This window comes from Macrotis lagotis, chromosome 7 (assembly GCF_037893015.1).
Source record: "Macrotis lagotis isolate mMagLag1 chromosome 7, bilby.v1.9.chrom.fasta, whole genome shotgun sequence".
Classification (NCBI taxonomy): Eukaryota; Metazoa; Chordata; class Mammalia; order Peramelemorphia; family Peramelidae; genus Macrotis; species Macrotis lagotis.
The window spans coordinates 175143144-175167765 of NC_133664.1; the positions used below are offsets into that span (position 1 = coordinate 175143144).

Below are 24622 nucleotides of genomic sequence, written 5' to 3' on the forward strand. Positions count from 1 at the left end.
TCCAGTTGAAACCCCCTACTATAGTGTGAGTTTCCTCTATTATAATGTGAGTTCTTTGACAAGAGCATTTATTTATCTATTTATATCCCTAGTGCTTTGCATGTAGTATGCATTTAATGCATGCTTCATTTATTCATTAAAAACAAAAATGAAAAATGTGTATAACAAATATTAATATTTCAATAAAACAAATTTCCTGATTGTCAGTGTCCAGAAATATGTCTAAATCTGTACTTGAATGGCATTACTTACCAAAGGTGGTTAGTGATTTTTATCTTCAGTCTTCTGAACTTGCCATTTATTTTTATTTTTTTAGGTTTTTTTTTTTCCAAGGCAAATGGGGTTACGTGGTCCAAGGCCACACAGCTAGGTAATTAGTAAATGTCTGAGGTCGGATTTGAACTCAGGTACTCCTGACTCCAGGGCTGGTGCTCTATCCACTGCGCCACCTAGCCGCCCCATTTTTGATTGATCAGAGTTGTAAACTTACTCAAAGTTATTAAATATAGTGATTCTTAAGTGCTTTACCCTTGACTTTTGTTTTCAGGTCAGATTTTTTTTACTTAGCTTTGGGACTTTTATTGAAGTGTGCTTTGAGGCTATGCGAACCTATCTTATTTTAGTTGTCTCCCCAGGTCAGATTTTAAAAAAAAATTTTTTTTTCACTCTTTTTGATTTTCTAATTTTTTACATTGATTTCTGTTTGTTCTATTCTAGTTTGTAGGAAGTTTGTTACTTGTCAAAGTTTACCATTTTCTCTTAGGTATCTAATTTTTTTCCTCTACAAATTTTATTTTATTTTAAAATATTATGCTTTTTTTATGTATTCAAATTGTCCTTGTGGAAAATCTTATTTTTTTCCTTTGAGTTTCTACTTACATTTCTTATGGAATTACTCTGCTTTTTTGGAGGATTTCTAAAACTACATGAATTTTTTATACTGATTCACATTTTCTTTGATTTCAGGCTTTGTGCTAGGGCCAGACTTTGACCCCTGCTACACTTTGGGTAGGTTAGTCATCCCTTCATAGTACTTTCCCTACAATTGCCTCTGCTTTCTGGGATCTTTGAAGTTTCTGGGGGCTCCAGGTTCCTCTAGGCATCTCAGTGCTAGAGACTTTAGAGTCCCTTAATATTCACCATGGCATGTTCCCAAGTCCTAGTTGCTTTTGTTCTCTCTAGGGCTTCTAAAATTTTCACTCTTGGACTTTCTGACTTTCCTTTGATCAGAGTGGCCCCTCTATTCTTGTTTCATCCCAACACAGACTTGTAGAGCACAGGTATCTTTGGCTTATTCATGGTTGTGACTAGGGTTGTTTGCTCATACAGACTCTGACTTTGATAGCTACATTTCCTTTTGCCTTTTGAGGTTCTGCCTTTTTGTGAAGAAATTACATGCTGTGGTTTCTCATTGGATTACTTGATCATTATTTAGTCTGCCATGAATTGCAGGTTTTTGTTGGAATAAGTTTGGGCAACTTGGATGGTCAATTCTGGCAATCCTCTTGTCCAGAAGCAGACTTTTATGAAATAAATGTAGTTGACTGATATATATGTATATATCATTTTTTTTTGATATAGGTAATTTTTTTTTTTGGTGAAGAAAACCTATGTTTTCTTCCCAGTTATCTCTACTGGTTTTGTTAATTTTTATGGAACCAAAAGTTTGTATTTTATTTCCCATAGTCTTATCCATCCCTTGTTTAATTCCTTTTTTGCTTATCTGATTTGTTTGTAATGTCATCTTTTATATATAATTCAGAGGTTTATTTAGGGCTTATTGTGGTTTATGCTATAGGATATTGTACTGAACCTAATTTCTATCAGACTGCTTTCTAGTTTTCCTAGCAAATATAGCAAATGGCAAATCCTTTCCCCTAGTAATTGAAGTGTTTGGGTTTTTTGAACACTATGCTACAAATGTTCATTTGTATATCTACCACTGATCAGTTTCTTTTACTAGCATTTAAGAATATAGACGTATAGTTTTGTTTCTTATGTTATTCACACGTGCATGCGCTTAATTATAGTATTATAGTATAGTATGAGGTCTGGTACTGATAAGTCCCTATTCTTTCCCATTTTAAAAATTATTGTTTTGAAATTATTTCTTTTTCTTTTCTTTAGATTGTTATTTTTTATTAGTTCTATAAAATAATCCTTTGGTCATTTGACTAGTAGGACATTAAATAAGTAAATTTAGGTAGTATTATTTTTTCTTTTATTGCCATAATCTATAAGGGCTACCTTTATTTCCATATGATTGTATTCATATGATTGTGTTTGTCGTGGTAGGCAAAATTCTAGATTTTATACCTATTCTATAGTTATTTTGAATTGAATTTCTCTACCTCTTTCTGTCAAGTTTTGTTGCTAGTATTCATGGTGACTGATGATTCATGTGGATTCATTTTCCAACCAACTACTTGACTGTAGTTATTATTGTTGATATTAATTTGTAGTTGAATTTCTTGGATTCTTTAAATAAACGATCATGTCATCTACAGAAAAAAATGTTTATACCCTTGATTACTTTTTCTTATCTTGTTACTATACTAAATTGCTACCACCGTATCAAATAATGGTGATAATAATGAACTTATTTGCTTTATCTCTGCTCCTATTGGAAAAGACATCTAGCTTTACTCCTTTATATATATAATACCAGCTCTTGGTTATACACAAATACTGTTATACTGAGTAAAGATCAATTTATTCCTATGTGTTTGTGTGTGTGTGTGTGTGTGTGTATATATGTATACATATTTATACATAAATACATGTTTTCATTGTCAGTTTTTTTCCTGACAGTTTATTCCTATATATTTTTTAAACAAATATGTTTTGCACTGTCAACTTTTTTTCCTGAATGTATTATATATAATCTTGTTTTTCTTAATTTTTTTTATTACTATGGCTTAATATTGATTACTTTTGTTGTTCACTCATTTCAGTTATGTATGCCTTTTTGTGATTCTATTTTTGGGTTTCATTGGCAAAAATACTGGAGTGTTTGCCATTTCCTTCTCCAGCTCACTTTACAGATGAGGAAACTGAGGCACACTGGGTTAAAGTGACCTGTGCAGGCTCATACAGCTAAGTCTGAGGCCAGATTTGAACTCATGAAAAAACATCTTCCCTAGTGCTCTAATCACTCTATCCAACTATCACATAGTTTCCTGATAGCTTTGCTAATATTGATTAAAGATGCATTCCTGGTGTAAATCCCACCAGGCATAATATGTAATCTTTTTAATTTTTAATAACTTATTTTGCTAGTATTTATTAAATATTTTTGTATTGATAATCATTTGACATTTATCTATAAGTTTAGTTTTCTGTTCCCTTGTTTTGATATGACCATATTTGTCTTATAGATGAAATTTGGTAAAAAATCTTTTTTTTATTCCCCCCCCCTGGGCATTTATGTAATGTTGGAATTATATTTTATGGAATTTGCCTGTAAGTCTTTCTGTTTCTGATTGTTTACCCCTTTGTGGTTCCTTTGTTACTTCAGTTTCTTTCTTTTTTTCTGCTATTAGGTTATGTTCTCATATTTCTTGTTCTGTTTTGTAAATATTCATTGAAGTTGTCAGTTTCCTTGCCATATAATTGAGCAAAAGGTTTTTTAAAGAGAAGCAATGTATTCTGTTCCGAAAGGGGTTGACTGTGCTACCTTTTTATATATCTTGAGTCCTGCATTGGATTCTGACTTGGTCTTATTCTCATTCTTGAGTCTTGGACTCTTGATTTACCTTATTACATTCTTGGGTCTTGTATTGGATTCCATCTTCCTAATATTCCCACTCTAAGGTCTTGGGTTCTTGATTGGAGCAAGCACTTCATCCATGCCATTGTCCAAATCATTGATAAAAATGTTAAATTAGCAAGGCTAATAATAGATCCCTGGGATACTCCAATAACATTTATTGTTGTTACTCTGTGTGTCTATTAACCTCAGCTCAATTTTGAGCCTTGGCATTCCTCATGCTGTTTTTTCATAGGACTATGCTTCTCTAATATTCATCTTCCTTTCCATCTTTTCCTCTCTTTTGAAAATCTAAGCTAATTTCTTAAAAATCTAAATCTAAATTCTTTTTAAAGTGTCTTCTGTGTATACACATTGGTCTTTTCAGATAAATTCCATTTTTCTTCTTCATTGGAGTTGTCACCTTTTATGTCTTCAGAATTTCTTTCTTGATTGTCTGTCATCCCTTCTAGGTTGACTTACCTGAAGTTTCTTACTCATGATCTCATGCCTATCTTTTCTCTGAACTCTTTGAAATCTAAGGTATATGTCAGACTGTGTTTAGATTTCTTCTCTATTTTATATACTCAAAAGGAAGTGATCTTTTCCCTCAACACGGTCTCCATCATTTTCACCACAGCAACCAACCTTATTAATGAGATCAGATTCAGGATGGAATTCCTTTTGTTTCTTCTGAATGATGAATTATTACTAATGCATGTCAAGAAGTTATTAATTGCTCTACTTTTGGTAAAAAGGAAGCTCCAGAGGTGCCTTTGGTGACCTCAGGAAAAGAGGAACCTTCAGGGAAGTGGGTGACGAGAAGATTGAAAAAGGAGAAAGAAAGAAGTTGAAGCCTTTCTTTAGTAATGAAATGATTCTGTTAATGAAGGCTCTTATGGGTGAAGAGAGATGTTCTGTGAATATTTTATTTCGAATGGTCTGAAGAATTTGGTACTTGTAAATACCTCTTATCCTACCTTGTGATGAAGTTGCTATAGTTGCTAGAGGTGCTTGGCACCTGGGAGACTAAGAGGGCATGAACCTAGGGAGGAGATTTTGTGGCAAATGGAGAAAAGAAGGTAACCAGAAGAAGGGATTAGTTCTGTAGTAGGCTGCGTAATCAGGGAAGAAAGTGTGTGTGTGTGTGTGTGTGTGTGTGTGTGTGTGTGTGGGAGGAATTAGGGTCTTTTCTGATACCTACAGTAAGTACTTGGATTTGTTCTGGGAGTAAGACATGATGAAGGGGAATCCTTGGCAAGCAAAAAAGTATAATTAAAAAAACCATTTAATGAACAGGACTAGTTGGAAGGGTAGGAGACAAAGGAGGAGTTTACTTGATTGGGAGGGAGAAATGATAAAAGTAATTAAATAACCAGATAAAAGAAGGAAAGAAAAAGAAATTGAACCCCCAAAAGAAAAGGGGGTAACTAATAAGAGGAGGGTAGATATCAGACCTTTATCGGGGGAATTTGTTCCAAATATTATTTCTCTTTAATGGTTTCCTTGATAATTTTTGCTTTTTTTAATTTTGAAATTAAGTTTATATATTTCATGTACTTTTGTTGCTAAGGGGAAGAGCAAATAAAGATGTAATAACTACTTTTTTTACAGCAAATATTCACCTTGAGGTAATAGTCTATTTTAAAAGGATGTAAGGTACCAAATGAGATATGGCATTTTGCTATCTTTATGGATTTAGTTAGATCTGTTGCTCTAGTGGTAGATAATAGGGGCTTTAATTGTTCATGGAAAGTTTCACAGTTTATGAAAAAGAGCAACCTTCCTCATGAACACCTTCATGAAGTTATTAGTGATTATGAAATTGGCTCAGGTCTTTTCATATCTTAGTTAAAAATCCTAAGTATATGCTTATTTAGAATAATGGTGAAATATATACTTTAATTATGTGTTGTTTTCCTCTAATTTTTGTAAAATTAATAAAAAGAGAAATGTTACTTTCAGCATAAATGTCCTTAATATATTTGATCTTGTCCAAATATTCTTCTTGATTTCCTTTTCTAAAGTCTCATTTCTACTTCTAATATTTATATCAATGTTCAAATGTAGTGATTTTGATGTCATGGATATTGAAAATAGATTCCTATAGAAACACTGGCAAGCATTTTATTTTACATTTATTTCTTATATTTCATCTATTTTCATTTATAAATGCATTTAGAATCATGTAAATTATTTGAACCTTTAGATTTATTTTGTCTTCCATTGCTTTTTGTTATTTTGTTCCATAATACCACTCAAGTTTTTTAACTTTCATACCCCATAGTGTTTTGCAAATGAACGTTTATTCTAAAAATGCCCTTGTCTGCCATCTCTTTTCTCCCATCAGATATTTGATTGTTAATAGAAACTTTTATATTCATTAAACTTTTGGAGGAAATGGTAATAATTAGGATTATATATCCCTCTTTCCCCTTCTTTCTTTCTTTTCTTTATGGTCATTCTTTTTGACCTTAATACTATTGAATGCATCACCATCCTTATAGTCTCTAGATATGATCTTAGACCTCATATTGTCTCTCATTCTCTAGGTATACATATTTTCTTTGACTGAACTTTTGGAGGCAATCTGTTTGCCAAGACCTGTTGATTTCACCTTTGCAACATCTTTTGACTATATCCTTTTCTCCTCTAATATTACTACCACTATATTTGAACACTGATATATATATATATATATATATATATATATATATATATTTTAGAAGTAGAAGGTTGCAGACTCTTAGCACCCCATGCCTGGACTCTTAGAGTAGTCTGTTGATTGATTTGTCTGCCATAAATTTCTCCTCATTCCAGGATAATCCTTCAGTCAAAATGATTGCCAAAGTGATTTTCTAAAATACAAGTCTGACCATGTCACTACTATATCCCTTTAATTTCTAGTGGATCCATATTACCTTTAGGATTTTTTCTTTTTCTTTTTCTTTTCTTAACATTTTTATTTAAAGTTTTGAGTTCCAAGTTTTATACTTCCCCTTCTCTCCTCTCCCTCTGAGATAGTAAACAATCAAATATAGGTTATACATGTGCACTTATTTACAACAATTTCCTATTAGTCATTTTATATAAGATTTGAATAATAGTAAAAATTGAAAGAAAGTGAAAAACAGCATGCTTCAATCTGTATTAAACTAATATCAGTTCTTTGTGGATAGTATGCTGTATCTTTAGTTCTTTGGAATTTTCTTGAATCATTGTATTGATGAGAATAGCTAAATCATTCATAGTTATTCATTGAGCATTATTGCTGTTACTGTATACAATGTTCTCCTGGTTCTTTTATCTTTACTATACATGGATTCATCTAAGTTTTTCCAGATTTTTCAAAAGTCATCCTGTTTGTCATTTCTCACAACACAATAATATTCCATTTTAGTCATATACCACAGTCATATACTACCACAGCTTATTTAGCCATTCCCCAATTTGATGGGCATGCTTTGATTTCCAATTCTTGGCCACCATAAAAAGAGCTGCTATAAATTATTTTTGTACAACTAGGTCTTTCCCCCCTTTTTGAATGTCGTTCAGATATAGACCTAAAAGTTTTACCTCTAGGATTAAACAAAATATATAAAAATAAAATTATAAAATATAAAATAAAAAATCTTTCATACCTAGGGTTCCACATCCCTCTTACCCCGCCCCCTCAATCTTCTTAGCCCTTACATTGCACTTTATGCTCTTTGATTCACTCACACTGGCTTCCTTATTGGTCCTTGAGCAAGTAAACTTCAGCTCTCTGCTCTGGGCCTTTTCACTTGCCTGGTCTTTTTCAAGTTTTAGTTAAAATCTGACCTTCAAGAATCCTATTCAGTCTTCCTTAATTTGAATGTGTTCCCTCTGAGGCTACTCTCAATTTATCCTGTGTATAGCTTGCATGATGTATAGTTTTTGCATAATTTCTCCCCCATTAGACTGTGAGCTCTTTAAGTGCAGGGGAACTGTCTTTTTTTCTTTGTATCACACTTCTCTTAGCACAGTGTCTAACACATAGCAGATACTTAATAAATGTTTATTGTCTGAGCAGGTTATGATTTTTTTTATTTATTTAAGGCAACGAGGTTAAATGACTCACCCAAGGTCACACAGCTAGGCAATTATTAAGTGTCTTGATGTCGGGTTTGAACTCATCTCCTCCTGACTCCAGGGCCAGTGCTCGATCCACTCCACCACCTAGCTGCCCCCTGAGCAGGTTATGTTGAAGTTATTGCAGTTGTTTACATTTGCCTGCTACTCTTTAGTCTTCTGTTTTCATATTAATTTTAATCTTTGTTCTATTCCATGATCTGTCTCTATACATAGTGATATATGTAAGTAACTATTTACATGTTAGTAACTATTTGTTTCTTTTTAAGATGTCAGTTTCATTTCTTTTGGGATAATGTTGATTAATATTTTTCATGCCTCTAATATGGAAAAAAAGTATTCATGGAAACTAGACTGTGTGGTCTACAAACTGGAGTCTATATTTTTCCAATATATTTTCCACCATTTTATCTTGCATACTGAAATCATTTTGGATGAAAATATATGCTGATTTGTTTTGGATTATTTTATCAAGTTCTTTATAGTATTTGTTTTAATTTTCTGCATTGTATGTTGCTATGTAAACTGTAATTATCTTTACTATAGTCTTTTTTTGTATTCATTATGAACTCCCTGAGATGAGCATGTATTTCATGAAATGATATCCTTGTTGCTTTTGAGCATATGATGAACAAACACTAGCTACTCCTTTTCCAAAGAAAATCTAATTCAACCTTCCATTCACCTGTAATTTCCTTTTGTCTCTTTTGGTTTCATTTATGGTGAAAACATAAATAGGATTGTAGATTTAGAGTTAGAAGGTACCTTAAAGGTAAGTGAATCTAATCTCATTTATAAATGAGTAAATTAAGAACAAAAAAAGATTGAGTTGCCCAGAATCATATAGTCTACAAATGTTTGACTCTGGATTTAATCCCTCGGTTTTTCTGATTCAAATTATAGGTCTTTATCCACTATATGGAATTGCTATTCAACATTAATCATTTTTTGTCAGGTAATAGTACAATACCTTACTCATAGGATCATACAATCATAGATCTAGAATTTGGAGAAACCTCAGAGTTTATCTAGTCTAGTCTTTCTTTAAAAATGAGGAAAATTGCACAAAGATTTCTTTTTTAGAGTATGCAATTAAACAAACATTTTCTAAGTAACCTTAAAAGGTTGTAATTTTTAGAATCTTTTCTTTTACTATTTTGCCATTATTATTGAAAGTAGAATAGTAACCCATACAGGCCTGCCTGCCTGCCTGCCTGCCTGCCTTCCTTCCTTCCTTGTTTGTTTCATGAGTTGCCATAGCCAAAGTTTTTTTTTTTTTTAGGTTTTTTGCAAGGCAAACAGGGTTAAGTGGCTTGCCCAAGGCCACACAGCTAGGTAATTATTAAGTGTCTGAGACCGGATTTGAACCCAGGTACTCCTGACTCCAGGGCTGGTGCTTTATCCACTACGCCACCTAGCCACCCCTAAATAGTTTATTTTCTAATGATCACATTACTGGTTATGAGTATGTCTGTTTGTAGGTTGCTTCCTGGACTTAAGGTAGACTTATTCTGTTTCTGGTATGGTACTCACTAGCACTTATTTATCTTTAATAATCTTTGAAAACCCAATGAAAGTACTGAACAACTACTTCAGAATCCATCTCAAAGAGTTTCAAAATAATGAACAAAAGCACCCCATAGTTCATTTATGTTTCTAAAGTCAGTCTTTATAAAACAAGGTTAATTTAAATCTTAACCTTTTTCCCCATCATGATCCCCTGTCTGGACAAACTGAAAGACTATGGACTTTCTCAGAATAAATGTTTTTAATTTTTAATGCATTTGCATTATAAAAAAATACAGGACTTTATTTTATTTTATTTTTTTTAGGTTTTTGCAAGGCAAATGGGGATAAGTGGCTTGCCCAAGGCCACACAGCTAGGTAATTATTAAGTGTCCGAGACCGGATTTGAACCCAGGTACTTCTGACTCCAGGGCCAGTGCTTTATCCACTGCGCCACCTAGCTGCCCAAAATACAGGATTTTAAAGGAAATGAAATTATATTGAAAAATGGTGTCTGAGAAGTCTTGGTGTAGTTTTAAGCTCTTAAAACTGACAAGGACACCCTGAAGAATTGTCAAAACACTAACCCCCCCCCAAAAAAAACCAAGTATGTTCATGAATTCCAATTTAGATGCATATGGTTTGTGTGTTGCTTCTGCATAGATGAGAGAAACAGCAGATAGGAATGTACAGATAAATAGGCTTTGTCTTTTGTGTCTCTAGTTCTTAGCTCAGTGACTGGCACATAATAAATGCTTAATCATTGCTTGTTGATTGATTGACTACATCTTGACAGTCCTGTAATTTACTGAAAGGCACGGAGAATACAAGAACCTGCTGTATTTGTTGATCTTTTAGAAGGATTAGAATAGGTAAAGTCAGTTGCAACTTTAAAAATTTCCTCCCAAAAAAGGCAGCACTCATGTACATATTAAAGTCATGCAAGATTACTAGATGGTTGTAATTGCAGATATATCTTTGTTCAAAGACTTTTGTCTTTTTTTTTGAGTTTCCATAATTTAATTTATTTATCCCCCCCCCCCCCGCTACATGCAAAAGCAAGTTCAACATTTACTTCTAAAACCTTGAGTTCCAAATTTTCTCCCTTTCTCCTACCCTACTCCCCCCATTGAGAAATTAAGTAACTGGGTATAGGTTAAAAATGTGTAACCATGAAAAACATTACTATAATAGTCATGTTGGTAAAAGTAACCCCCTCCCCCCAAGAAAGAGAAACTTCAAAAAGATTAAAGAGGGAAAAAAAAAAGTATGCTTGTCTGTTTTCAGACACCATCAGCTCTGTCTTTGGAATGGATAGCATTCCTTATTATAAGAAAGACTTTCATTATTAATGTAAGATAAGGCAAAAGACTCCTGGCCAAGAAAACTGCCTGAGCAGAGCTAGACAATCCAACTCCTCCATAATTACTGCAGCAAAAAAAATCTAAAAATCACATCAGACTTAATAATGACCAGAAATCTAATGAAAATAATAACTCCTGTTCCCAAAATGCACAAAAAAGTCATTTGGAAGACCAGGGCAATAAAAAGATTTGCTAGCAAAGCCTATGCTAGCATAAATCAACAAGTCTGGAGTCTCACAGTATGACCAGAAATGAGCCAGAGATGTATATTCTATGTTGTAGTGATCAGCACAAGCACTAAATACTCAGACCAAGACAGTCCCATGTCCAGGAGCTCCAAGATTTCTAATATATACTCTGTCCTAAGATGCCAGAAAGATCCCTGAAGAGCCAGAGTTCTGAAATTCAAAGATTCAGGGGCCAAACCTTACTTGAGCCCCATAATCCTTGTGATCCAAGATGAGGTCAAGCAGGGTGTGCAAATCAGAGAATGCAACCTTATATAAGACCTCAATTCAGACTAAGGGTGGAGAGATGGGTAAACCAAAGAAGACATTTACTGCTATAAAAAATTATTATAGATACATTAAAAACCTAAAATTCCAACCTTGGAGAAAACTCTGAAACAACTGCTAAATGAGACTCAAAGCAAAAAATGGATTTCCAGAAGGACTGCATGAATACTTATAAGAAATGAAACAAGATAAAATGTAAAATAAAAGCTACTGAGGAAAGAATTGGAAGATGATTAAATAGTTTAAAAGAGGAAGTGGTAAGCCTTATCTAATAAGATGACTTTAATGGAATAGAGGATGTTCACGCATATATTGATGACAAAACTATAGCAGTATAGGAACCTTAAAAGGACAATGATAATCAGGACAAAACAAGAAAGGTGAATTTATTTGAACAGTAGGGAGAGAAGAAAAAAATATCTCTTTGGAACTTTTTTCAAAAGATATTGAGGGAGTTAAATAAGAAAATTGAAGAGCAAGGGGAAAATAGGTTTTGTTTTGAAAATGTTAAGAGATGGTAAAAAGAAGAATACACTAGGATAGAAAGGGGAAATAATGGGTGGACCTGGCATTTCTCATAATAGAGGGGTGTGAAAGATGAGTATACCATTGTAGAGGAAGGTATGGGAGTATGGGCATAATGAAAATATATTCTTCTATGAATTGTGGAATATCAACATTGTCAATGAGTTTTTATATAATTTTTCAATTTTTATATAATCTTAGCTTTGATTTATAATTGAAAGTTAGTTTTATTCTAGATTTTGTTATTTTAATCTTTTTCTTTTCCCCAAAAATACTTTCTGTCAAACCAAAGTGGAGTCAATAAGTGTGATATTTCATATTTACACTAGATGGAGTGTTTTCTTATGTATTTTGCTTATTTTGGTATATAGTGGGAGGAATTTAGTTTGGTGGTTTTCTTGTATATACTGCCCAATTTTATATCAAATTAATACAGGAAAAGGAAAATGTTATTTGTTAAAAAAAAAGTTAACTATCAATATTGTGTTTTTAAAAATATGTTTAAAACAGAATTTAGTTTTGAAATGAACTTATTTTTTTCAACCTGTTGAATTTTAGGAACCCTGATTAAACTTGTCCTTCTTTGCCTCATCATAAAGTAGAGGTAGCTCTGGGTTCTTGACAACTTTGATTGTAGAGCACAGATTTTGTCAGATCCTCCTATCCTGTTAAGGCTTTGAGGAGAATTTGATAGACTGTGAATCGGCCAACCCAAGGCCAACCTGGCTAAGTTTGATGAGGTTTATCATCAGATGAATGATCAACAAATGATGACTATTTTTCATTCACAGTAATTAATGCACTATGACAGGAGAAATCTGATCTGTATTCATAGAAGGTGACCCTATATCATTTTTTGTGTCAAAGTATTGTTAAAAAGATGAAAAAATTATACTATTGGAGTTTTTAAAATAACCAGTTGCTACTTTCCCTTCTTGTTTAGGACATGAATTCCTCTGAGAAATTTTGGACAGAAGATCTTAGTTCAATATCTGTCTTGGATGATATTAAGAGATAATTTCCATCATGAGTAAGTATAGTTTTTTCTTTTATTTCAGGGATCTTAATGGAATCTCTTTTATAATAACTTTCTTAAATTTTAAATTTCATTGAAGAGTAGGAAATTGTCTTGAATAGTTATGCCATTGGATTTATACTCTAGTGTGACTTCTATACACTTGCAGATTGGATCTCATTTGTACCTAAGATGGATTGATGTCTTTTTTAGATAGTGAACTAAAAGATCAAAGTATATATCTAAAATATAGTTGGCTAATATACTTTGAGAAGTTTGTTTTTATAAATGCTGGAAATTTAGTTCATCAGCTCTATGAATTACAGCAATCCTTTAATCTTAAACATATTTCTCTTAGCTTTTGGAAAATAATAATATTTGATGAAAAAATGAGAATTAGTTACCACTTTGATCAAATGTTTCTTATTGAATGTAATCAAGGTATACTATAACGTTAATATTATAACATAGCATTATTATCTTGAGAGTAATATTTTAATTGTTGAAGTCTACAAAATAATAACAATTCAAGATGACAGTGATAATATCCATCTGTCTTTTTTGGATAGAGGAAGTGATATTTACCCCTAAATCCTGTGGAATTTTTGTGTCATATAATGCTTCAGAATTGATTGTAATTTTAAAATCGTATTGTTGAGGTATGACTCTTGTTTTTGGGAAAATTTTTTTTATTTGAGAAATGAAATTAGGAATTCTAGTCTTTGGGAGAAATAGTCATATAGAGTATACATGTGTGCATATGTAATTAATATCTGTACATATTAATTTGAACTTTTTTATCCTAGCTTTTTTCTATTTTTAGAATTGACTTTTTTTGAATAATGTTCAAGATTTCTGTACTTTAAAGCAGGATACCAACCATAGTTTTTGAAATGTGGTAAAAATAATATGTAAAATACAAACAAAAACCAAAAATATGTAAATAATCAAAACAGCATAAAGCCAACATTGCATCATTTAAGTTTTACATTAAAAATAATTTAAAATTTAGGTTTTATTTTTGTATTCTGTAATGGAGCAGGTTTCCTGTCTTTAGAATTGATAGTTCTCTTTTTTTAATTAGTAGCTTGAGGACTTAAAAAACACAGGCCTTTTGTGAAGCCCTTGAAAGTAATGAGGCCATCTAAAATAACTGTTGTTATGATTTTTTATTGTTCTTTTAAAAATTAACTTTAATAAATTTGTTTATTTTTACAACTACTCATAAAACTAATTTTTAACAGTCATTTTTTGTAAAGTTTTTCTGTTCCACACTCCCTCCCCTTCCCCCTCTCCTTGGCAGAGAGCAATAGGTTATACACATATAACTATGTTAAACATATTTCCATATTAATGTGGGGAAAGAAGAATCAGAACAAAAGGGAACAATTCATAAAACATAAAACAAATTTTAAAAATTGAAAATAGTAAGCTTTGGTTTGCATTTAGTTCCTTCTCTGGCTGTAGATGGTATTTTCCATAACAAGTCCTTTAAAATTGTCTTGGATTATTGTTCTGCCTAGAAGAGCAAGTCCATCATAGTTGATCAACCCACAGTATTGTTGTTAATGTGTACAGTGTTTTTCTAGTTCTGCTCACTTCACTTAGCATCAGGTAATGCAAGTCTTTCCAGGCTTTTCTGAAGTATGACCACTCTTGATTTCTTTCAGAATAATAGTACTCTATCACATTCATATATCACAATTTATTCAACCATTCCCCAATTGATGACCATGCCCTCAATAGTCAGTTCTTTTCTGTTAGAGCTGATCTAAATATTTTTATCCATGTGGATTTTTTTACTTATTCTTATGATCTCTTTGGTATTGGTATTGCTGGATTAAATGATATGCACAGTTTTATTGTCCTATGGGCATAGTTCCAAAGTCCTCTCCAGAAAGGTTGAATCAGTTCACAAGTCCACCAATAATGCATTAGTGTCCCAGCTTTCCATATCCCCTCTAACTTTGATCGTTTTCCTTTGTTGTCATATTGACCAGTCTGATAGGCGTGAGGTGTTTCTTCAAGAGTTTTTTAATTTGTATTTCTCTAATCAGTAGTGATTTAGAGCATTTTTTATCTAACTATAACTTTATATGTATTTATAGTTTTAATTTTTTCAACTGAGAACTGCCTGTTCATATACTTTGACTATTTATCAATTGAGAAATGACTTATATTCTTATAAATTTGACTGAATTCTCCATATATTTTAGAAATAAGTCCTTTATCAGAAACACTATTTGTAAAAATTGTTTCTCAATCTATTGCATTTCTTATAGTTGCATTAGTTTTATTTGTACAAAATCTTTTTTTAATTTAATGTAATCAAAATTTTCCATTTACCATTTTATAATGTTCTCTATCTCTTCTTTGATCATAAACTCCTCCCTTTTCCATAGATTTGACTTCCATGCTCTCCTAACTTGCTTAAGGTATCACCTTTTATGTCTGAATCTTGTTTCTTGGTGTGCTTTGAATAAAACAAGACAAAACTGAAAAGACTGATAAACAAATGAATTTAAATATAAGATAGAAATAAGGACTGGACCTGTGATTTTATTTATATAGGGAATTTTCTCAAATGAGGAAGTTCTTTCAATCAGAGGAGATTCTCAGCTATTTTGCAAATGACAGAGCATAGTCAATATGTTAGGAGAGGCAGGACTTGAACCCAGGAATTCCTGATTTCAAGGCCATCCTTCAAATAGAATTAGAAAGCCCTTTTAATCTTCACTCCAATCAAAGGATGTAGTAGAAATAGTATCAAATATTTGGACTACAGCAAAGATGGGCATCTGAACAAAATTGAAGAAGGGAATGCAGTTGTAACAGTGACAGGAAGCATTATTATGGTGTTCAAGCATTCTGTTGATATTACCTCATTTGAAATACACCTTTGATATATACATATTGATCATTAATTCACAGCTAGGTAGTGATTGTTTAATGAGGCACTAATATTGGTACATTGGGGAATGACTTGCTGTTTGAAAATATTTTAAAATAGACATTGCATTATATACAAATCAGACTTCTTGACTTAATATTTAAATATGCCAAATAATAATTATAATAATACTGATATTAGTTGCCAGTGTAATATAATTTACAAAGTATTTTACATATATTCATTCTCTCTCAACACCCTTGTGAGATAAGTGCTATTATCATCATACCCATTTTACAATTAAGGAAACTGAGGGTAAGAGAGATTAAGTGCCCAGAACCACATATCTAGTAAGTTTCTGACATCAAATCTATCAATTTTACTTACTTATGACCACTTTTCATACTTCCTTCTGATGGTTTCTATCAGTGAGAGCAAATTATTTCCTTAGACATTCTGACTATTTTTATTGCTGAAAACTGCTGCCATCTATATTATGGATAGAGTGTTGTGTTTGTAGTCAAAGAGGATTTAGATTTGAATCCTGAATCTGACATCCAATAGATATGTGACTATAGGCATGTTATTTAACCTTTCTCTCAGGCTCAGTTGTTTCTTGGGTAAAAAAGGGATTAAAGTAATATATACAAAATGCTACAACATCAAAGTGTTTAGAGAAAAAGTTGATAGAATTGCAAGAAAATCTGTAAATGACTTAAATCTGCCCCTTTAAGAGCTAGGCAAGCAACAGAGATAAAAGAGAAAGAAATCAGGGCTCATTAAATAAATAAAAATAGATATGAAGACACCTTTGGTGATTTTTGAATGGGAATCTTTAACACTGTACTTTTTAATTTTCATAATGGTATTACACTTACATAAAACCTAATCATATTCTTAATTGTAAGGAACTAAAAAACAAAAAGAGAGAACTTGTATCTGCATCCTTTATATAAGCCATAGAAGTAGAGATAGAAACTGAACCTGTTGTATATATAGGGAATTTCCAGGTGAAGAAGCTCCCTTTACCAGTACAAGTCAGAAAAATGCAACAAAAATAACAGTGATAAAGTTTTGCAGACTAGAACTTTCTCTGCAGTTTAAGTTCCAAGAGAATTACTTAGAGCCCTGAGAAATCGAGTTATTTGCGTAGTGTTATAGAGTTAGTATATATCAGAAGACTTCCAGGATTGAAAGCCATTACTCTTATCTAATATGTTATGACTACCTCTTAGAGATCACAATGTAATCAGGAAAATATGATCAAAAGACAAAGATTAGAGATTAAATAATACTATCCTGAAAAGACTAGGTTAAAGAAGATATCAGAGAACAAAAGTAGTAGGAGCAACATTTGTGCTACTTAGGCAAGGTTGTTTTTTTAATTCTGTAAAAGGCAATGAAATCATTCTTGAGACTTAATGTAATTGGTTCAGGGAAGTAAGACTTGAAGCACTGACATATCTTCTTCATCACTTAAATATAAAAATCCTAATGCATGATAAGTTTGGGACTTCTTAGGTTTGATAGACTTTTCTGCCATTTGAATTATCTGATAGGGCAGGTTTCCAAAAAGAATAAAGGGACCTGTGTTCAACTGAAACAACACTGAGTCTTTGCTGAATATCCAGGTTCTTTACGATTTAGAATATGATTAGGTTTTATGTAGGTATAACACAATTTTGAAAATAAAAAAGTACAGTGTTTAAGATTCCCATTCAAAAATAACCCAAAGTCTCCTCATATCTATTTTTTTTTTTAGGTTTTTGCAAGGCAAACATGGTTAAGTGGCTTGCCTGAGGCCACATAGCTAAGTAATTATTAAGTGTCTGAGACTGGATTTGAACCCAGGTACTCCTGACTCCAGGGCCGATGCTTTATCCCACTACCCCACCTAGCTGCCCCTCTTCATATCTATTTTTAAATATTTAATGAGCTCTAATTTCTTTTTCATTTATCTCTGTTGTTTGCCTAGTGCTATTATTATTATTATTATTATTATTTTTTTTTTTTTGCAAGGCAATGGGGTTAAGTGGCTTGCCCAAGGCCACACAGCTAGGTAATTATTAAGTGTCTGAGGCCAGATTTGAACTCAGGTACTCCTGACTCCAGGGCCTGTGCTCTATGGTGCTCTGTCCACTTTGCCACCTAGCTGCCCCAGCCTAGTGCTATTATTAAGTTAAGTTCCTTCAGTTAAGTCTTTAATTTGATTTTCATTCTGAACAGAGTGGCCTGAATCAGTCTTGGGTAAGAGTATACACAATAATTTAAGAAAATGATGACAGAAAAAAATCTACCAAAATTATTGAGCTATAAGTAAAGCCTCCCCTGGAAGAAAAATCTATATCTTTGAACATTTATATTAATAGAATAGAGAAAAAGATGACCTATGAATGGAGTCAGTGAAATTGAATAGGAGAAAGTACATTGTGTCTTGTTTTCTTTGATCTAATATTAAGTATTTATGTCACCAATTTCAAAATGTATCACTCAATAAATTATATTATTCTTTTACAAAATTGACTGTGTAGGGCAGCTAGGTGGCATAGTGGATAGAGCACTGGCCCTAGAGTCAGGATGACTTGAGTTCAAATTCAGCCTTAAACACTTAATACTTAATTTAGCTTATTTTAGCCTTGAGAAAGTCACTTAATCCCATTGCCTTGCAAAAACAAAACAAACAAAACAAAAAACCCCAACAAAGTTGACTCTGCTAGGCTGATTAAAATATATACTTTTTTTAATATTCTAGTGTACCCACTTCTTTTATTAATGTTGAATTTATATTAATAAATAATTTTGAAATGACTAGCTTACATATGTATATATTATGTATAAATTTTATGTGTATATATGTACATATATGTGTATATCTATTTTTTTCATATTTTTCATTTCTCATACATTCATGAAAGAGTTTACTGAGTGATGATAGTTGTCTGTTTTTATGTTCAATAAACTTACAATTTCTACAAATGGTTATGAGATACAACATTTTCCACAATCTCTGGACAGCTGTCTGGTATCATTTTTTGGACTGAATAAAAAGAGACATTTTGCATAAAGAGAATTTGATCTTATGAATATATGTGATGAATGATGTTGTGTAGCTGTCTTCTTGTTTCCCAGAACGATGAAATTGCTATTAAATTAAAGACTTGCATCTTTTTTGCTATTTGGAATTTATCTTAAAAAAAAATTTTAAATTGGGGGGGGAAAGGGAAAATATTGTTTTCTTTGTCACTTTTTTTCTTTCCTGTCTTTCTTGAAGTCAGAAGTTTTACAGGAGTCTGAGGAAACACAGATTTAGAACTGAAAGAGAATTTAAAGATTATCTATTTCCAGTGAATAAATTGAGGCCCAAGGAGAGTAAATAATTTGCCTAAGGCCAAATAAGATACTGTCAAGTAAATAAACCAGGATGCAAATCCAAGGACTTTATTCAAGCTTTGATCAGGAAATTGCCCAGGTTATTTTTCTTCTCACTTCAAATTCTGAACCATAAATTTTTTGACTTTTTTAATTGTAAAATTTTATTTAAAAAAAATCAGAACTTTGTTGTAAATCTTTTATGATTGTGCCCTTGAAGCTTGGACTAAAATAAAATATGTCACTTAGTATAGCCAGTTCTTTGTTGATGCTTGCAGATGGGAGTAATATGAATGTAGAATTTGTGAACCAATAATTCTGTTACATTCTGTACAACTGACCACATTTGTGTTTGGGGTATCAGATTAAAAAAAAAAAAACTACACAAAAGCATTGCTAATCTGGAGGATATCCAGAAAAGGGTTTCCAAGATGGTGAAAGGTCTTAAGTTCGTGCTGTTTAAGGCTAAATTGAAGGAATTGGGTAAGTACAGATTAGAAAAAGAGAAAGCTGGAGAGATGAGAGATATTTTAAAGTATCTGAAAGGATATTATGTGCTAGATGAATTAAGATTTCATCTTTTGTTTTTGTTTTGGCAATGGGGTTAAGTGACTTGCCCAAGGTCACACAGCTAGGTAATTATTAAGTATCTGAGGTCAGATTTGAACTCAGGTATTCCTGACTCCAGGGCTGGTGCTCTATCCACTGCATCACCTGGCTGCCTCAAGATTTCATCTTATGAACTCCAGAGGGCTAAAGTAGAGCAGTGGGTCAAAATTATAAAGAAGCAAATTAAATTTGATGTCAAGAAAGATAAACAACTAGAACTATTCCAAAGTGGGTAGCTAGGTGTCACAGTGGATAGACTGCAGGACCTGAAGTCAGGAAGTCTGATCATCTTCCTAAATTCAAATCTGATCTCAGAGGCTTACTTGCTTGTGTGACCTTTTGCAAGTCACTTAGCTCTGTTTACCGGAGTCTCCTTATCTATAAAATGAGCTAAAGAAGACAACAGTTAACCATTCTGGTATCTTTGCCACCCCCCCAAATTTGATCATAAAGTAGCTGAATATGACTTGAACAAAATTCCAAAGTGGCAAGGATTATCTTGGAAGATGTGTGCTCTTACACCAAAGGTCATTAAGGAAAGGCTGATGATCACTTGTTGGATATGCTATAGTTGGTAACTTTTCAGGCATCTTGAACTGAGTACCCAGTAGATATCTTAAATGTCAAAAATAATATCTTCCCCCCCTTAAAACTTTCTTTTCCCTCTCAACTACCTTCCTTATTTTTGCATAGGGCAACACTACCCTCCGAGTCCATCAAGCTTACAGTGGAATGTCATCCTTGACTCCTTACTCTTTTACCTCCCCATATCCATCAAAATGCCAAGGCCTATTGATTTCTTGAAACTTCTCTCAAATATCTTCTCTCCTCTGACTTAACTTTGGTGCACCAGGGCTCCATTCTAATCCATCTTCCATTCATTTTACCTTAAGAATCAAATACAAAATCCTCTGTATAGAATAAAAAAGCCCTCTATAGCATAGCCCTTCCTGTCTTTCCAGTATTCTTGAATCCTACTCCCAACATGTACTTTTTGATACAGTGACACTTCCCTCTTGCCCTGTTCCTTGAACAAGACATACTAGCTCTCAATTTTGCATATTTACTCTATGCTCTTCCTTCTCAACTATGCTGCTTTCTTCCTTGCCTTCTTTTAAGTTTTAAGTAAAAAAAAAATCTCTTTTAATAGAAAACCTTTCCCAACTCCTTTTATTTCCAGTGCCTTCCTCCTATTAATTATATGTAGCTTGTTTGTGAATATACACACTTGTATTTTGTGAGGGAGGGAGAAAACATTGAACATTGGGTGAAAAGGAGGAGGAAAGGGAGGGGATTGTTATCTTTTATCTTCAAGATATATATAAGAATAATATATGATCACAAAGTAAGTTGTTGAGGGAATCAGAACATGAACATTACTTTCATTTGAATGGTCAGAATTAAATGATCACAGAATTTGATGTAGAAATTTATCAAATTTCACAAGGAAATGGATGGTATAAGGAAAGGAGAGAGGAGGAGATGGCTAAGAGGAAGGGTAAGATGAATGAGAAAGTAATCATAATAACTTCAAAAAAATGGATCATGAAGAGAGGATTAAGTGGTAAGAAACTAAAAACAAAATTGAGGGAAGGGCAAGGAGAAACAAAGAGCAGCACAATCAAAATTTTAGTTGGAAATCAGTAGTATTAAATATACTCCTTTTTCACTAACTTATCCTCCTTTGTAAAGGCCCAGGAAGGTAGACTGGGTTAAATAGAGGCCAAATATAAGATGATTGGGTGGAGGGAAATACTCCATTAATAGTCATAATATGAACATGAATGGAATAAAGTCACCTATAAAATTGAAGAGAATAATAGAGGGATGAAAGAACCAAACAATAAAATTGATAAGAAATATGTTTGAATCATAAAGATCCATTTATAGTTAAAGTAAGGGATTGAAGTAAAAGTTGTTATGCTTAGTGTGGATTCAGTAAAGTTAAGTGGCAATCATGAAGTGGAGGCTGGTTAATCTCATCAGCTCAGGAGTTCTGAGGTATATGGGCTAGAGGTAGAGAGAGAAGTAGAGTGGCACCATAGATAATGAATAAAAAAACAATACATTATATGTGAACAAATAGTATAATCTCTAAGTAATTAAAAGAAAATTTAATTATAGGAGAAATGGACAATACAATTACAGTAGCTGGGATTTGTTTACAATGTAATGCTTTTATCTAGTCAAGACAAAAAAGAAGTTAAAGATCTGAATGGGGCTTTATGATATTGTTATAGAAACTTAAATTAGATGTGATAAATGTCTGGTAAATGCTGAATGGAAACAGAAAGGATTTCATATACTTTTAAACTTTTGTGACATTAAAAAAAAGTATTATTGTTTTATCTTTGTAGACATTTATCCATTATCCTTATTCTGTGAAAGGTTTTTTTTGTAACCAAATAAAACAATTAGACAAAAGAAAAACAGTAACCTCATCTGAAAGTACATGCAGTGTTGGTTTTCTGTGGTACTTCCTAAACCTCTTTATTTAAAAAAAATTTTTTTAAATTAAAAAAAAAATTTTAGCCTCTCTCACTCCATCCATATTACATGAGAAAAAAAGAGAAAAGAAAAAGAAATTCTATGTTACAAATATGCAATTAACAAAACAAATTCCCTCTTTAGTTTATACAAATGTCATTCAGTACTCTTAATTGCTTATTTCTCTCAGGCATTAGATAACATGTTTAATCGTTGATCCTTTGTGATTATAACTGTTTATTGTATTGTTAATTGTTCTCACAATTTTCAAAGTTGTTTTCATTTTTTAGTTTTGTCATTATACAAATTGTTTTTCTGTTTTGCTAATTTTATTCTTTATTCATTTCTTATTTCTCTGATCATTTTTTGGTTACAAGTCTGTCTGTGATAGAATTCACCATATGTTAAGGAACACAAAAGTAGAAGTATTATACCTATTTTTATTGGCTATAAGGCATTCCACTAAAGACCTCTGATAAAGTTGACATTGGATCAATATTATTGTTTTATTTTTCTTGGAGCGTGCACAAAGGTATAACCCAGATGCATTTTTCCCATGCTTTAAGAAGGAAGGTTGTGTGGACATTTAGAGTTGTGGCTCTGTCCCCACAGCTAGCTTTAGACTGGCCCTATGACAATAAACATCTATCCGATACTGTAACATTGTATCCTTTTCAGTTACTACTGCCAATAACACAGTTACTTAAGGTACTGAAACTTAATGACCAAAACTTGATTTGGTAATCAAAGTATTATACTTTTATAAAAGGAACATCTAAAATACTTAAAATTCTGAGGCCCTGTGATTAATAACACAGATATTCAACAGAATCAAACTTAAGGTTTTATCATTTATGACTATATTATGTGAGTTAATTTTTTTATTTTTATGTGAAATTTCTAATTTAATTCAATTTAAATTTTTTTCTTTTTATGGTTTATTTTATATTATTACAATAATCTTGCTGAGAAAGTAAGCGTACCCCCCCCCCAAAAAGAGAGTAAACCTCAAGAGAAATGAAGTGAGAGAAAAGAAAATGTGTACTTCAGTCTACATTCAGATTCCATTGGCTGTGTCTCTGGGATGAGTTGCCATCTTTATAAGTCCACCAGAGAAGGTGCTTCAATATCTTTTGCCATAATAGCTATTACTAGCTCTATTTCTCTCTATTCTATTCCTCCTCACTCCCATTTTTTCTATTCTCTATTCTGTCCCTGCTCAGAAGTCTATCGTATCTGATTACCTTCTCTCATGATCTTCCCTCTCTTTTCTTACCCCTCCTCTCCACTGTCCTCCTTATCCTATCCCTGTCCTCTCATTTTTCTCTAGGGTAAGATAAATTTCTATACCTAGTAAGTGTTATTTCTTCAGTGAGCTATTTTCTGATGAAAATGAAGGCTCACTTACTTCCCCTCACTTTTCCCCCTTCCATTCCATTGAAAAAGCATTTTCTTGACTCTTTTCTTTGAAATATCTTAACCCATTCTACCTCTCCTTTTCCTTCCATACTTTATCACCCATTGACTCCCATTTTTAAACTATATTATACCATTATATTCAGCTCCCTCATGTGCCTTGTCCATATATGCTCCTTCTAACTACTCTTATAAATGAGATTTATTTGAGTTATCAATATCTTCTTCCCATGGAGGAATACACACAGTTCAGCATCATTAAACTTCTCATAATTTGCCCTCCTTGCCCTCTCTTTCCTTCTATGTTTCACCTGAGTCCTATACTTGGAGATCAGACTATCTGTTCAGCTGTGGTTGTTTCAACACAAAAGTTTGAAAATCCTGTTTGATGAAAGTCCATATTTTCCCCTGAAAGAGGATGCTCAGGGGCAGCTAGGTGTTGTAGTGGATAAAGCACTGGCCCTGGAGTCAGGAGTACCTGGGTTCAAATCCGGTCTCAGACACTTAATAATTACCTAGCTGTGTGGCCTTGGGCAAGCCACTTAACCCTGTTTGCCTTGCAGGGAAAAAAAAAAAACTAAAAAAAAAGAGGATGCTCAATTTTGCTGGGTTATTGATTCTTGGTTGTAAACCAAGGTCTTTTGCCTTTCAGAATATTCTGTTCCAAGGGTCTACAAGCCCTTAATGTGGATGCTGCCAAATCCTGTGTAATCCTGACTGTAGAGCCATGGTAGTTGAATGATTTCTTTCTCTTAGCTTGTAGTATTTTCTCTTAGACTTTGGAGTTTTGGAATTTGGCAGTAATATTCCTTGGAGTTTTTCTTTTGGGATGTCTTTAAGGCGTTGATTGATGGATTCCCTCAGTTTCTATTCTACCTTCTGCTTCTAGGATCTCAGGGCAATTTTGCTGTCTTTTTTTAATCTCCTTTTCCAGTTGACCAGTTCTTTTTAAGTCATTCTTCTCCTCATTTGCCTTTTTTGGGTTGCTTTTTGTAATTGGCCTAAATTGGTTTTTAACATGGTATTTTCTTCAGTATTTTTGGTATGTGTTTCACCAAGCTTGCT

The 24622-nt window shown here is 32.8% G+C and overlaps 1 protein-coding gene across 2 annotated transcripts in view; it reads left to right on the forward strand.

The window, feature by feature from the left end:
- The window catches only part of USP6NL (USP6 N-terminal like), a 240824-nt gene that overhangs the window by 11840 nt on the left and 204362 nt on the right, over positions 1-24622 (forward strand). For both annotated transcript variants that reach the window (XM_074194132.1, XM_074194131.1), the window contains exon 2: positions 12715-12801. In XM_074194132.1, the coding sequence (XP_074050233.1) occupies positions 12798-12801 (4 nt within the window). In that variant the 5' untranslated portion in view covers positions 12715-12797. The remainder of the gene's footprint in view (positions 1-12714; positions 12802-24622) is intronic.